This window comes from Parus major, chromosome 17 (assembly GCF_001522545.3).
Source record: "Parus major isolate Abel chromosome 17, Parus_major1.1, whole genome shotgun sequence".
Taxonomy (NCBI): Eukaryota; Metazoa; Chordata; class Aves; order Passeriformes; family Paridae; genus Parus; species Parus major.
The window spans coordinates 4,957,738-4,970,069 of record NC_031785.1 but is presented as its reverse complement, the minus strand read 5'-3'; the positions used below and the strand labels follow the sequence as shown (position 1 = coordinate 4,970,069).

Here is a 12,332-nt window from a genome sequence, read left to right as displayed (position 1 = left end):
TGTGAGCAGCAACCCTCTCAGGAGACCCCCTTTGTCCAGGTGGCCACGGGCTGCAGATCCTGAACGCCCAGGAGGAGGACACGGGCACCTACAGCTGCATCGTGGCCAGCGAGGACGGGGAGGCTGTGAAGAACTACGCTGTGAAGGTCCTGGGTGAGGGGATGTCCTAATTCCCCATGTCCTAATTCCCCATGTCCTAATTCCTGCAGTGACCCCAGCACGGTAACTGGGCCAGTGCTGCTTCCTTTTGCTGCCTTTTGCCTCTGTTTGTCTTCCCCCACCAGTTCCTCCTTGGATTGCCAGAGAGGATCCTTTGGGGGAATTTGCTGTGAAAGAGGTAAAAACCAAGGTCAACAGCACGGTGGTGCTGGAGTGTGAGACCTGGGCTGTGCCCGAGCCGACCATCCGGTGGTACAAGGACAAGCAGGTGAGGTCCCAGCTGTGAGCAGGGAGGAGCTGCTGGGTTTGGGGACTGTCCCAGCTGGATGGAGGGGGAAGATATCCTTTATACGGCTGTCTGGGCTCTGCCCCACTCCTGAGTGCAATCTGCTCTTCTCTTTCTTCCCTTCAGCTTCTGGCAAGCTCTGAACACCTCCAGATCCTCAGTGAGGGGCAGGTCCTCCAGATCCAGCCAGCTGGTGTCTCAGATTCGGGGCACTACACCTGTGTGGCCACCAATGCTGTGGGTGAAGATGACAGGGACTTCATCGTGCACGTGCAAGGTGAGCTCTGGGCAGAGAGCCAGCCCCCAGAGCAGGGGCTGTCCCAGGTCAGAGGTCCTGAGCAGGGGTCCTCAGGGGTCACTGTGGGAGCAGAGAAGGGTGAACAGGAAAAAAGTTTAAGCCTGCTGGAAAGCAACATCACCTCAGCTCCAGTGAGGGCAGATGCTGTGGATGCACCTGGGGGTCGATGTCCCTGCTCCCCACAGCTGAGCACAGCCTGTCCCCGCAGTGCCCCCCATCTTCCAGCAGCAAACAAGCCCCAAAGAAGCCCTTGAGATCTTCTATCGTGAGGAAGACCAAGATGGGGAGGTAACAGAGCACCAACAGGCTGTGCTTGGCCAGCCCACCGCCCTCTACTGCGACACCAGTGCCATCCCACCCCCCCAGCTCACCTGGTACAAGGATGGGGAGCCCCTCTCCCCTGGACTGGGGGTGCTGATGCTGCAAGGTAATGAGCAGTGGGTGTGAACCCCCACGGTGGTGCTTGGGGGTGGTCCTGCAGCAGCCTTGTGGGCTGAGAGCATCCATAGCACGGAGGAGTTTGGATCCTGTTCCTCCTGCCAGCACACACAGCACCCGTGGGACCTCTGAGTCCCTGGGGCTGTGCAGGGCTCTGTGCAGGGCCTGGCTGGGGGGTTGTCCCACAGACCCTGTGGCCTGCCCCAGCCCTGTCCCATGTGGCAGGGGGCCGGGTGCTGCAGCTGCAGGAGGTGCAGGAGGAGGACAGGGGCAGGTACACCTGCGAGGCGGCCAATGCTGCGGGACGGGACCGCCTGCACTACGAGCTGGAGGTGCTGAGTGAGTACAGGCACGGGGGGACACTGGATTGAGGCACAGAGCAGCCCCATAACCATCTGCTTCCAGCTGCCCCGGCCATCCATGGTGGCACAGAGGAGCTGCTGGAGGAGGTGACCGCCACCATCAATGGCACTGTCCGCTTTGAATGTGAAGCTACGGGGCACCCAGAGCCCACAGTGTCCTGGCTCTGGAATGATCTCCCCATAGAGGCTGGCCCACGGCACCAGCTCCTGGAGGGTGGCACAGTCCTGCAGGTTGGTGCTCCCCATAGCAGGTGGCTGTGCTGCAGAGAGACACAGGGGGCAGCGGATGGAGGGGATTTTTTACCTCCCAGAGGAGGCTGCCCTGATCTCACCAAGGTCCCCATGCGAGCCCCAGCACCTCCCCAGCTCGGGGCAGCCCTCAGTGGTGCTCCTCCTCTGCAGGTGGCAATGGTGGAGGTGGGTGACAGCGGGAGTTACACCTGTATGGCTGAGAACCCGGCCGGGTCAGCTGAGAAGCACTTTGCCCTCACTGTGCAGGGTAAGGCATCTCCCCTTCCCTGGGTCACTGATTTACTCCCCTCCTCCTCTTTCTCCACCAACTGGAGTTTCCTGTGGCTCTGGAGCTGCATGGCTGCCTCTGTCCCTTTGTGCTGGTCACGCTCACCCTGTGCCAGGAGGTTGAGGTGCCACACTCTCCGAGCAGGCGAGAGGCTCGGTGTGTGTTTCCTCCTGCCTGGGGAGGCATCGACCTCCACAATGATGGCTCCCCTTTGGCATTGTCTTTTGGGTGCTCTGGAGCAGAAGCTCCCTGGAGTGTGGGGACAGACCCTGAGAACATCGATGGCGTTGTCAATGGCAGCGTCTCACTCGTGTGTGACATCCAGTCCCACCCGGATGCAGAGATCACCTGGTACAAGGACGGCCACGTCCTGCAGCTCAGTGAGGAGGTGACCGTCACCCGAGGTATGTTAGGATGAGCCAGGATGATTGCCTGTGCCCCAGCTCTTGACAGCAAGCTCTAGGTCCCCATATCTCCCTTTTTGGATGCCTCATGTGGGTCTTGAGCTCAGCCTTTGTGTTGTATGACACACTCATGACACTGCTGAGTGACCAAGGGCTGCATCCTGCACAACTCCATGCTGCTGCTTCCTGGGAGCTCAGCGTCCTTTCCTGCAGGGCACAACAAGGCTTTGGAGCTCAAAGATGAGAATTCCATGGTCAGACTCCTTTAGCATGGAGCTTGGCCGGGTGCTGGGGGATCAGTCTGCTTGCTGGCATAGTGGCCCAGACCTGGTTCTACTCCAGGCTGTTGATTCCCTGCTCTCCACTTCTTCCAGGCTCTCGGGTGCTGCAGCTCCCTCACCTGCAGCTTTCCAGCTCAGGCACATACACGTGTGTGGCACCGAATGTGGCCAGCCAGGGTGAGAAGAGCTTCATCCTCACCATCCATGGTAAGCAGTGAGGGCTCAGCCGGGAGCTCTGTCCCCTGAGCACGCACTGAGGAGCTGACAGTGAATCCCAGTCTGTCTCACACCCCCTGTCCCTGCTCATCCTCCTCAGAACCCCCAGGCATCCAGGACCCACAGCAGGAGACACTTGAAGCCGACGTGGGGACAGCCCTCACCCTGACCTGCCAAGTCACCGGTGTGGCTGTGCCCACTGTCACCTGGCTGAAGGACGGGCACCCGCTGGGTGTGTGCAGGGGAACGCTGTGCCACGCTGCCACCCCCAGCCTCACTGCTGATCCCCTCCAAGCAGTCCTGCCTCAGTTTCCCAACTTCTAATCCTGCTGCAAGAAACCCTCAGGGCTGCACAGGGAGGGGGTAGAGCGTGAAGGGGCTGGCCTATTCCCTGCATGCTTTTGAGAGACCTCAGGTTCATTCCTGAGGCTTGAGGCAATGGGATGTGGGCACAAGATGTGATGGAGGAATATGTGGGGGGGGGGTGAGCTGTCTGGGTACCCTTGAGGTGCTTGTTGGGACAAGGGTTTGCCCCCAAACCAGTGGCTCTTTTCTCCTGTAAAGCTCCAGGAGTGAACTCTGCAAAAACCCTGCTTTGCTTTAACAGTGCCCCCAAACCTGGGTCCCGATGGGGGAAGGGGGAAGCGTGACAGTGAGCCTGGGGAGGGCTCAGTGGAAGAGCACTGCTCAGCCCCCTTCACCCTGTCTCCTTGCAGAGATGAGCCCAGAGCAGGGTCTGGTGCTGGGGGGGGCCCAGCTCCAGCTCAGCCCCCTCCAGCCCTTCCACCAGGGCCGATACACCTGCCTGGCACAGGGGGCCGAGGCACGCAAGGACTTCATGGTGCTGGTGCGAGGTAGGGCTTGCCCGAGGCAACCTGGTCCCTGCAGGCTCTGCCTCAGAGGTGAGCCTTCCTCCCCCTCCTCTTCCTCAGCCTCCCTCTCTCCTCGGTGCAGTGGCCCCCCGGATCAGCAGCTCAGGGGACCCCAGCGAGCACAGCGTGCTGGAGGGCAGCAGGGTGAGGCTGGAGTGCCGGGCAGAGGGACAGCCCACCCCCCACATCTCCTGGCTGAAGGACGGGCAGCCCCTGGGGCTGCAGCCCCCCTCCCACGCCCTGTGAGTCTGGGGGGACACCCAGGGCCAAAATTGCCGGATGAGACAGGTTGAGCTGTGCTGCTTCTTCCTGTTGCTTGGTCTGAGATGCACTCGTGCCAGCTCTTTGCTGAGGGAATATCATCCTGGGTTAAACCTTGGAGTCTGGGAGGGTCACTGTCACCCTGGCAGTGATGCCTTGACCTTGCAAAGCGCCCCAGAATCCTCATCCTCGGCCGTGAACTGAGCACAGAGCGCTCCTGCCCCACGTGCACGTTCGGGATGAGCTCGGAGGTCACTGTGCCATCCTCCCCATCAGGGTGTCCCCGGACGGCAGCACCCTGCTCCTCGAGGGGCTGCGAGCCGCAGACTCCGGGGCTTACACGTGCCTGGCCCGGAACAGGCTGGGCGAGGACGCGCGGCTGCACACGCTGAACGTGCTGGGTGAGCGGGGATGGGACCTGCGGGACAGCGCCGGGGCCACCCCGGCCCCGACAGCCCCAGCAGCCCCTCTGTCCCCCCGCACAGTCCCTCCTGCCATCGAGAGAGCTGCCGATGACTCGGAGGTGGTCCGTGGGGCCCTGTCCGCCGCCGTGACCCTGCAGTGCCGGGCGCGGGGGTCCCCTCCTCTCCACGTGAGCTGGCTGAAGGACGGGCTGCCCCTCCGCCTGTCCCCTCGTGTCACCCTGCTCTCGGCCGGACACATCCTCCGGTGAGAAGTGACCCTGGAGCCCCGGGCTTTGGGGCTGGTTTGCCTGAGGGCGCTGCCCTGAAGCGGCTGAGTGTCCCCTTGGGGAGCAGGGTCACCCGGAGCTGATGTCTGCTCCCCATCCCCGTGTCCCATCCCTCGCCTTAGCATCTCCCAGGTGCAGCTCTCCGATGCCGGACTCTACACCTGCATTTTCTCCAGCCAGGCAGGAGTGGCCGATCGCAGCTTCGTCCTGCAGATACAGGGTACAGGGCAGGGGGCTGGGGAGGGCAGAGCAGGGGACACCCGGACACTGGTTTTGTTGGCAGAACACACGTTGTGCATTGCAGCCCATCCCCAAGCAGGGTCCTGAGCCATTCCTTGACTGCTGGGGTGGGCTTGGACAGGACGGAGCAAAGCAGAAGCAGCCTGAGAGCAGTCCTCAGGCTGAACCCACTCCAGCTGCTCACAGGACACCCGTGAGTGGCAAAACCCAGCCCAAGTGTCTGGGGATCTGACTTTTCTCCCCAGTGCCCCCTGTCCTGGAGAGCCCCGAGAGCAGTGAGGAGCAGATGGTGGCTGAGGGCTCCAATGTCACTTTCACCTGCGAAGCCAGTGGGTCCCCAGCACCATCAGTGACTTGGCTGAAGAACGGAGAGCCCCTGGGGCAGCAGAGTGACCAGGTGCCTGGTGGCCAACAGCTGAGCCTGCTGGCCGTGGCACCGGCAGATGCAGGCATTTACTCATGCCTGGTGGCAAATGAAGTGGGAGAGGTCAGCAAAGCCTTCCACCTCGTGGTGATGGGTGCGTGTCATCCCTCTGGGATTTGGGAAGGGCAGCTTAACCAATCTTCTGGGAGCAGTGAGAGGATGAGCCCTCCTGCCTTGCTGTGTGCCTTGCAGAGCCACCCCGTGTTGAGGCTGCGTCCCACCCCACTGAGATATCCATCGCTGTGGGCACCCCTCTAGAGCTGATGTGTGTGGTGACTGGTGTCCCCATGCCCACTGTCACCTGGGAGAAGGATGGACAGCTGCTGGCAAGGCCCTCATTCATGTCAGGGAATGAGAGCACCCTCCACATTGAGAGCATTGAGGTAGGAGCTCCACTTTTTTCTCCTTACCTGCGTTTTCTTTTTGTGCCTCAATTTTTGCCTCTCCTGTGCAGGTGGCTGATGCTGGATTGTACACCTGCCTGGCCACTAACCCTGCAGGGGAGGACAGCAGGAGCTTCCATCTCAGCATCCAAGGTAGTGTGATCGCAGCAGTGCAGTGAGGAGGGGGCTAGCAGGAGCATCTGAAGAATGGTCCAAGCCTTGGGGGACCAGAGAGACAGAACATCCTTTTTTGGGGTTGGTGTGGGCTCCAAAAGAGGGATCTGGAGCACAGTGGTGGTCCTGCAGAGTCTGGGCCTATGGATGACTCATGGGGACAGGGACAGAGGTGACCCTGACCCCCCTGGCCCATGTCCCATAGGACCCCCCAGCATCGCCAGCACCGGGGAGATCCCCATCATCACGGCTGTGGCAGGGGGGCAGCTCCTCCTGGAGTGCCCAGTGGGGGCTGAGCCCCACCCCAACATCGAGTGGCACCGGGAGGGCTCCCAGCTGCAGGTACCTGTGACAGGACTGGGTTCAGGGACTGCGATGCACCAGCGGCATGGGGCTGGTGCTGGCCTGATGCTGAGGATGCTGATCCCCGGGGTCCCGGGGGTTTTAGGAGGATGCCCGCAGGCAGGTCCTGGCGCAGGGGCGTTTCCTGCAGCTCCGGGCGGTGGCTGCGGAGGATGGTGGCGAATACAGCTGCAGGGCCACCAGCCCTCCTGGGGACACCGGCCCGCGCGTCCGGGTGCAGCTTCACGGTGAGTGCCCTGCCCTGGCCCTGAGCGCCGGCTCCTTCCCGGTTAAACCCAGGCTGTGGGGTATCATAGGGTGATGGGATGGCAGGGCTGGACTACGCCCAGCCCCCGGTGCTGCTCTGGGCTGGCGTCCTCCGTCCCTGAGCTTTATTCCACACTCTGGGTGGTGTCTCTGGGTGCTGCCGCAGTGGCCCCGGAGATCCAGGCTGGCCCCGAGGAGGTGAAGGTGCTGCTGAACGCCTCGGCTGTGCTGCCGTGCCTGGCGGAGGGGTGGCCCGTGCCCCGGGTGACGTGGCGGAGGGATGGCCAGCTCCTGTCCCTGCCTGGCAGCGACAGGTATGAGGCTCTGCATGTTGGTGGCACCAAGGGCTGGCGCTCAGATCATGCCACCCCCCACAGCAACAGGTGGTTTAGTGTGCCAGTCACCCTGTGAGGAGCTGTGCTCTGTCCTCACACCAGCTCAGTGGGTGTGTGCTGCATGTGGCTGCAAAGGCACCTGTCACCTTCCCAAGCCCTGTGCCCTGTGTGATGCAGCCTAGCCATGCAGAGCCCCCACAAGGATCACTTGCTCTTCCTCCTCAGGCTGCAGCTCTTGCCTGGAGGCTCCCTGAAAATTGACCCTGTCCAGGCGCAGGATTTGGGCCATTACATGTGCATGGCATCCAGCCCTGCTGGCTCTGCCTGGCGAGGCCTGGACCTCCATGTCCTGGGTAAGTGGGAGATGGATCCCTCCTGGGCTCACCCTCCTGCTACCCACCACTGCTGGGCTGCTCTCATCAGTGCAGTGATGTGTTACTGTCCTCTGCTCATTGCTGCCGTGCCCTCCCACAGTCCCTCCTGCCATCACACCTGGGCCCTCCAACCTCACCCTGCTGGCTCAGCAGCCAGCCACGCTGGGCTGTGATGCCTGGGGGTCCCCCGAGCCCCTCATCAGGTGGGAGAAGGATGGCCACCCCCTGAACCTGCACCTCCCACATGGCACCTACAGGTACCTGAGGCACCCGCCACCTTGTACACCAATGGGTTCCCCTGTAGGGTGGGGTTTGCCCTTCCTGCTGTCCCCCGTGGGATAGGGGTGATCCTGATGTGTGCTCTGCCCACCCAGTTTGCAGTCCTTAGGGTCACTGCTCATCTCCAGCCCTGGTCCCCGGGACGAGGGGCGGTTTGAGTGCATCGCCACCAACGCTGCTGGAGAGGCACGGAAGGTGTTCCTCGTGTCTGTCCATGGTGAGCTCCTGGGGATGGGGGTCCTGCTGAGAATGGCTTTCCCAGGATCTGTCACCTGCAAAGGGTTGGGTCCCCACTCAAGAACTGGGCTTGGGGATGGACAAGAGGGGAAGAGAAATACTCGCGCCCATACAGTGACAATACAGTGACAGAAACCTCTTCAATATTTGCCATTCTCCTGTGCTCACCTCCCTCCCTCCTTTCTCCAGTGCCCCCCACCATTGCTGATGACCTTACAGATGTGGTTGTCACCCGGCTGTCCCCTGCAGTCCTCACCTGCTACACCTCGGGTGTGCCCCCACCCACGGTGTCGTGGAGCAAGGAGGGGGCTGAGCTGGGCAGCAGAGGAAGGGGCTACCGCGTCCTGCCCAGAGGTACAGCACAGGGCAGCACAGCCCTGGTGGGGACAGGGCATCCCTGCCAGCCCTCCCACCGCCTCCCCTCTGCCTGCTGTTTTCCAGGAGCCCTGGAGATCCGGCAGGCGCTGCCTGCACACACCGGCCGCTACACCTGCACGGCTCGGAACGCCGCGGGCACGGCCAGGAAGCACCTATGGCTCACAGTGCATGGTACACACAGCTCCAGGGTGCTGCTGCTGGGGGTCCTGTGCCCTCTTCCCAGGGTAACACTTCCCTGCCCTTCACAGAGCCCCCTGCCTTAAAGCCCCTGCCTGGCATGGTGATGGTGATGGTCAACACCAGCGCGGTGCTGTCCTGCGAGGCCACAGGTGTCCCCCAGCCAGAGGTCACCTGGCAAAAAGATGGTGTTGGCATCACTGGAGGTGAGCAGGAGTGTGCTGGGGGCTGGCAGAGCCCACATTACCTGCCAACCTTTACCTTTAGGGGGAGATTTAGGTGCCAGGAGTTTGTAGGCATCCCAGCAGGGTGTGGGATGTCACTGTTCATGGGTTCTCCTGGCTGCTGGCCTACGGGGGTGTGGTGGCCACTGGAGCTGTTCCATGGACAGTCCTTGGGAAGAGGCACTTCTGTGGGGGAAGCAGTCGCAGCACATCATCCATCTGTGCCTTGGCTCAGCTGTGCTGCCCCATCCTGTCCTTCATTCCTGCCAGGTTCTGGGCTGAAGGTGCTCCCCAACGGGCAGCTCCGTCTCCTCCGAGCAGCCCCAGAGGATGCAGGTACCTACCTGTGCATGGCTCGCAACCCCTCGGGCACCACTGCGGGGAGAACCAGGCTCATTGTGCAAGGTACAGCAGTGATCAGAGCCCCAGTGCTCACACCTCTGCTCAGCACCTTCCCCAGCTCCTCACTGCAAACGTGCCTGTGAGCAAGTCACTGCCCTTCTGCCCCATCCAGTGCCCCCCGTCATCGCTGCCGGCCCCCTGGAGCTGGTGGTCCTGGAGGGGCTGGAGGTGCTGCTGCCGTGTGCCGCCCGTGGTGTCCCCGAGCCCCGTGTGTCCTGGAGCCGGGAGGGAGCCCTGCTGAGGGGTGGGAAGGCCACTGTCCTGCCCTCCGGGGAGCTGCTGCTCCGCAATGTCCAGGTGAGGCTGGAGCACTGAGGAACAAGTGTGTGCTGCTGCTGAAGAGCATTTGGCTGACTGGGGATGTATCTGGCACAGGGAGAGCCCCGTGCAGTGCTGTGCCACAGGCTGGAGGCTTGGGGCAGTGTGAGATTGTTAATGTGGGCTGGAAAAAGTGGATCTGTCCAAACTGTGGCTTTTTAGATGCACAAAAACCAGCAGAGTGGTAGCTCAGCGAGCCAGGGCTGCAGCTGGAGCCCAGAATCAAGATGACTCCCTCTCATCCTCACACAGGAAAGGGATGCTGGCAGCTACTCCTGCACCGCGGTGAACTCTGCTGGGAGGGCCGTTCGCCGGCTCTCCCTGACCATCCACACCCTGCCCACCTTCACCCACTTGCCCACAGACATCACCCTGAGCCCGGGCGAGAAGCTGGAGCTGCTGTGTGCCGCAGTGGGCAGCCCCCAGCCCCACGTCTCCTGGATGGCCAACGGGCAGCTGGTCACTGGTACCTGGGCAGGGGCAGAGGATGCTGAACTTGGGGGAGAATACCATCCTGGTGCCACCTCTGTCCCACTTTTTAGGGTGCCAGCATGTCTGGCTGTGGGGGTTGTAACCAGCTGATGGCCAACCAGCCTTTTTGGGGGTTTGCACCCCGCAGATGGTGTGTCAGGCCACGGCGGGCGGAGTGTCCTGCGGCGGGAGGCAGTCACACCCACGGACAGCGGGACCTACGTGTGCCACGCCGAGAACAGCGCCGGCGCCATCAGGGCCACCGTCCTCGTGTCTGTCAGAGGTAGGTGCTGGCAGGGAAACTGGGCTGCCCAGCCAGCCCTCCTCCTCTGCCACCCCTTTCCCTTTCCCAGAGGCGCCCGTCATACAGGGGGATGCCAGCATCTACCAGGTGGAGCACTCCGGAGGTGATGCCCTCCTTGACTGCCATGCCCAGGGTCACCCTGAGCCCCTGATCCACTGGAGCAAGGACGGGGTGCCGGTGGTGGCCCACGGGCGCCTGCACCAGCTGCAGAATGGCTCCCTGGCCATCCGTGCTGTGGGGGTGAGCAGGGCCTGGGGGGTGCTGGCACATTTCAGGGTGCTTTCCTGGCAAAGCAAAACGCTGTGCTGATGCTGTTGGTCCTGCTAGAGCACCGATGTGGGGCGGTACCGGTGTGTGGCGGAGAACGATGCGGGCACAGCAGCAAAAGTTGTCACCCTGGTTCTGCAGAGTGAGTGTTGGCCCCCTCTGCACCCTTCTTTTAAGGGACTGCAAACCACGTCACCTCTCAGCCCCTCCAACTACCCCTGGTCTGTGGGGGATGCTGCATCACCTCCTGCATCCCTTTCCCTGCCCAGGTGCCCCTGTGGTGACAGTGACACCAGCAGAGGCGAGGGTCCATGCTGGGCAGCAGGTGCTGCTGCACTGTGTGGTGTCAGGGGAGCCCACCCCCTCTGTGGAGTGGCAGCAGGATGGGGAGCCACTGCCCGAGGGTCCCCAGGCTCGTGTCCTGCCCAATGCCACCCTGGTCCTGCCCTCTGTCACCCACCGTGACGCCGGCAGCTACTCCTGCCTCGCCCGCAATGCGCTGGGCTCTGCCGTCGCCCACGCCTCCCTGGATGTCCGAGGTGGGTGCCTGCCCCTGGTCCTGGGGGTTTGGCTGGCTCGGGGGGCTGGGGCTGCCTGCAGTGCTGCTACACCCCGGGGCAAGGCCTCCAGCGTGGTGCTTTGGAGTGATACTGTCTTGCTTGTTCTAACCCCTGTGATTCACTCTGGTTTGTCCTCTCCTCTCTTCCACCGCACAGCTGAAGGCCTGAGCCCAAACAAACCCAATCCCAGGCAGCCACCACATGCCAGCCCTCACTTGCCTCTCCTTGACCTTCCTGTCTTAGTTGCCCGTGACTGAATTTCTGTCTCCCAGGGGCTCTGCTGAACGCACACACACATCCTTTCCTGCTGCCCCGCGGGAGCAGAGAGCCCTGCTCTCCTCTTCCAGGCAGGAGCAAGTGCCAGATGCTCTGTGTGCCCTTGTGTGGCTGCTGGCATTTCGCTGCCAGGCACGCTGGAGAAGCAAATAAAAGCTTGGGGCTATGCCAGGACCTTGAGGTTGATACAGTGCAGGGTTTGGGGGTGTCAGTGCCTGTTGGTGTGACAAGGCACAGGGCCACACTCACAACATCCTTTGTCAACATGGCACTGTGCCTGGAGCCACGGGGTCTCTGGGGACTGTGCTGCAGCCAGGCAGGGACACTGCCTGCCTTGATCTGGCTGCCTTCACCTCCAGGAAACAAGATTATTTTGGACATGCAAGTTAGTGAGAGGGGAGTCAGGCAAGCACCCTGCTCTCCCATGGGAGTGCAGTCCCAGTGCTGCTGCCTGACCCCATCCCATTGGCCCCAGGGGAGCTGCAGCAGGTGCGGGGCAGCCTGGTTGGTGTCATCAATGGCTACAAGCTCGGTGTGTCCACCCTTGATGCCAGCGTGCTGGGTGACTCCCAGTCCAGCACCGCCACCCTCCAGAGCAGCATTGGGAGCATCCCACCTGCCATAGGTGGGTGGACATTTCTACCCTCACCCTTGTGAGAGTTTTGACCTCTGTCAGATATAAATCTTGTGGGAAAGGTTTTTATTTCTTTTTTTCACCCAAAAAGCAAACCTTTTTCCCCCCAAACCTTCAGCTGTGGGCAAGGAGGGATGGGCCAGCCTGGGCACCCCCCGAGGAGGGTGGTGGCTCCATGGTGGCACCTTTTCTTCCCCATTCCCAGGGCCACTGATGCGGGTGCTGGTGACCATCATTGCCCCCATTTACTGGTCCTTGGCACACGCCAGTGGGGCAGCCCAGAGCGGCTTCCTGCTCACCCAGGGCACCTTCCAGCACGAGTCACTGCTGCAGTTTGCCACAGGTGAGGGGTCTCTGACAGGAGGAGCTCCTGGGGAGCTCCATCTGCTCCATGCCTCATCCCTGATCCAATAGTGAAGCTGTGTCTGGGGGTGCTGTGGGATGCTGTGGGGTGCTGCAGGGTGCTGTGGGGTGCTGC

The 12,332-nt window shown here is 62.0% G+C and overlaps 1 protein-coding gene across 1 annotated transcript in view; it reads left to right on the top strand.

Annotated features, from left to right (window-relative positions):
• The window catches only part of HMCN2 (hemicentin 2), a 32,537-nt gene that overhangs the window by 17,149 nt on the left and 3,056 nt on the right, over nt 1-12,332 (top strand). Inside the window, exons 36-71 of the mRNA XM_015645239.1 lie at nt 40-153; nt 285-427; nt 572-722; nt 952-1,170; nt 1,407-1,520; nt 1,587-1,774; nt 1,946-2,042; nt 2,306-2,467; nt 2,842-2,955; nt 3,065-3,196; nt 3,681-3,818; nt 3,919-4,078; nt 4,374-4,498; nt 4,583-4,766; nt 4,911-5,008; nt 5,274-5,546; nt 5,645-5,835; nt 5,907-5,988; nt 6,215-6,351; nt 6,458-6,599; nt 6,785-6,932; nt 7,179-7,306; nt 7,428-7,584; nt 7,702-7,823; nt 8,033-8,197; nt 8,285-8,392; nt 8,470-8,604; nt 8,893-9,027; nt 9,137-9,321; nt 9,595-9,808; nt 9,962-10,096; nt 10,167-10,357; nt 10,445-10,526; nt 10,654-10,923; nt 11,696-11,845; nt 12,060-12,197. Coding sequence (XP_015500725.1) covers nt 40-153; nt 285-427; nt 572-722; nt 952-1,170; nt 1,407-1,520; nt 1,587-1,774; nt 1,946-2,042; nt 2,306-2,467; nt 2,842-2,955; nt 3,065-3,196; nt 3,681-3,818; nt 3,919-4,078; nt 4,374-4,498; nt 4,583-4,766; nt 4,911-5,008; nt 5,274-5,546; nt 5,645-5,835; nt 5,907-5,988; nt 6,215-6,351; nt 6,458-6,599; nt 6,785-6,932; nt 7,179-7,306; nt 7,428-7,584; nt 7,702-7,823; nt 8,033-8,197; nt 8,285-8,392; nt 8,470-8,604; nt 8,893-9,027; nt 9,137-9,321; nt 9,595-9,808; nt 9,962-10,096; nt 10,167-10,357; nt 10,445-10,526; nt 10,654-10,923; nt 11,696-11,845; nt 12,060-12,197 — 5,427 coding nt within the window. The remainder of the gene's footprint in view (nt 1-39; nt 154-284; nt 428-571; nt 723-951; nt 1,171-1,406; nt 1,521-1,586; nt 1,775-1,945; nt 2,043-2,305; nt 2,468-2,841; nt 2,956-3,064; nt 3,197-3,680; nt 3,819-3,918; nt 4,079-4,373; nt 4,499-4,582; nt 4,767-4,910; nt 5,009-5,273; nt 5,547-5,644; nt 5,836-5,906; nt 5,989-6,214; nt 6,352-6,457; nt 6,600-6,784; nt 6,933-7,178; nt 7,307-7,427; nt 7,585-7,701; nt 7,824-8,032; nt 8,198-8,284; nt 8,393-8,469; nt 8,605-8,892; nt 9,028-9,136; nt 9,322-9,594; nt 9,809-9,961; nt 10,097-10,166; nt 10,358-10,444; nt 10,527-10,653; nt 10,924-11,695; nt 11,846-12,059; nt 12,198-12,332) is intronic.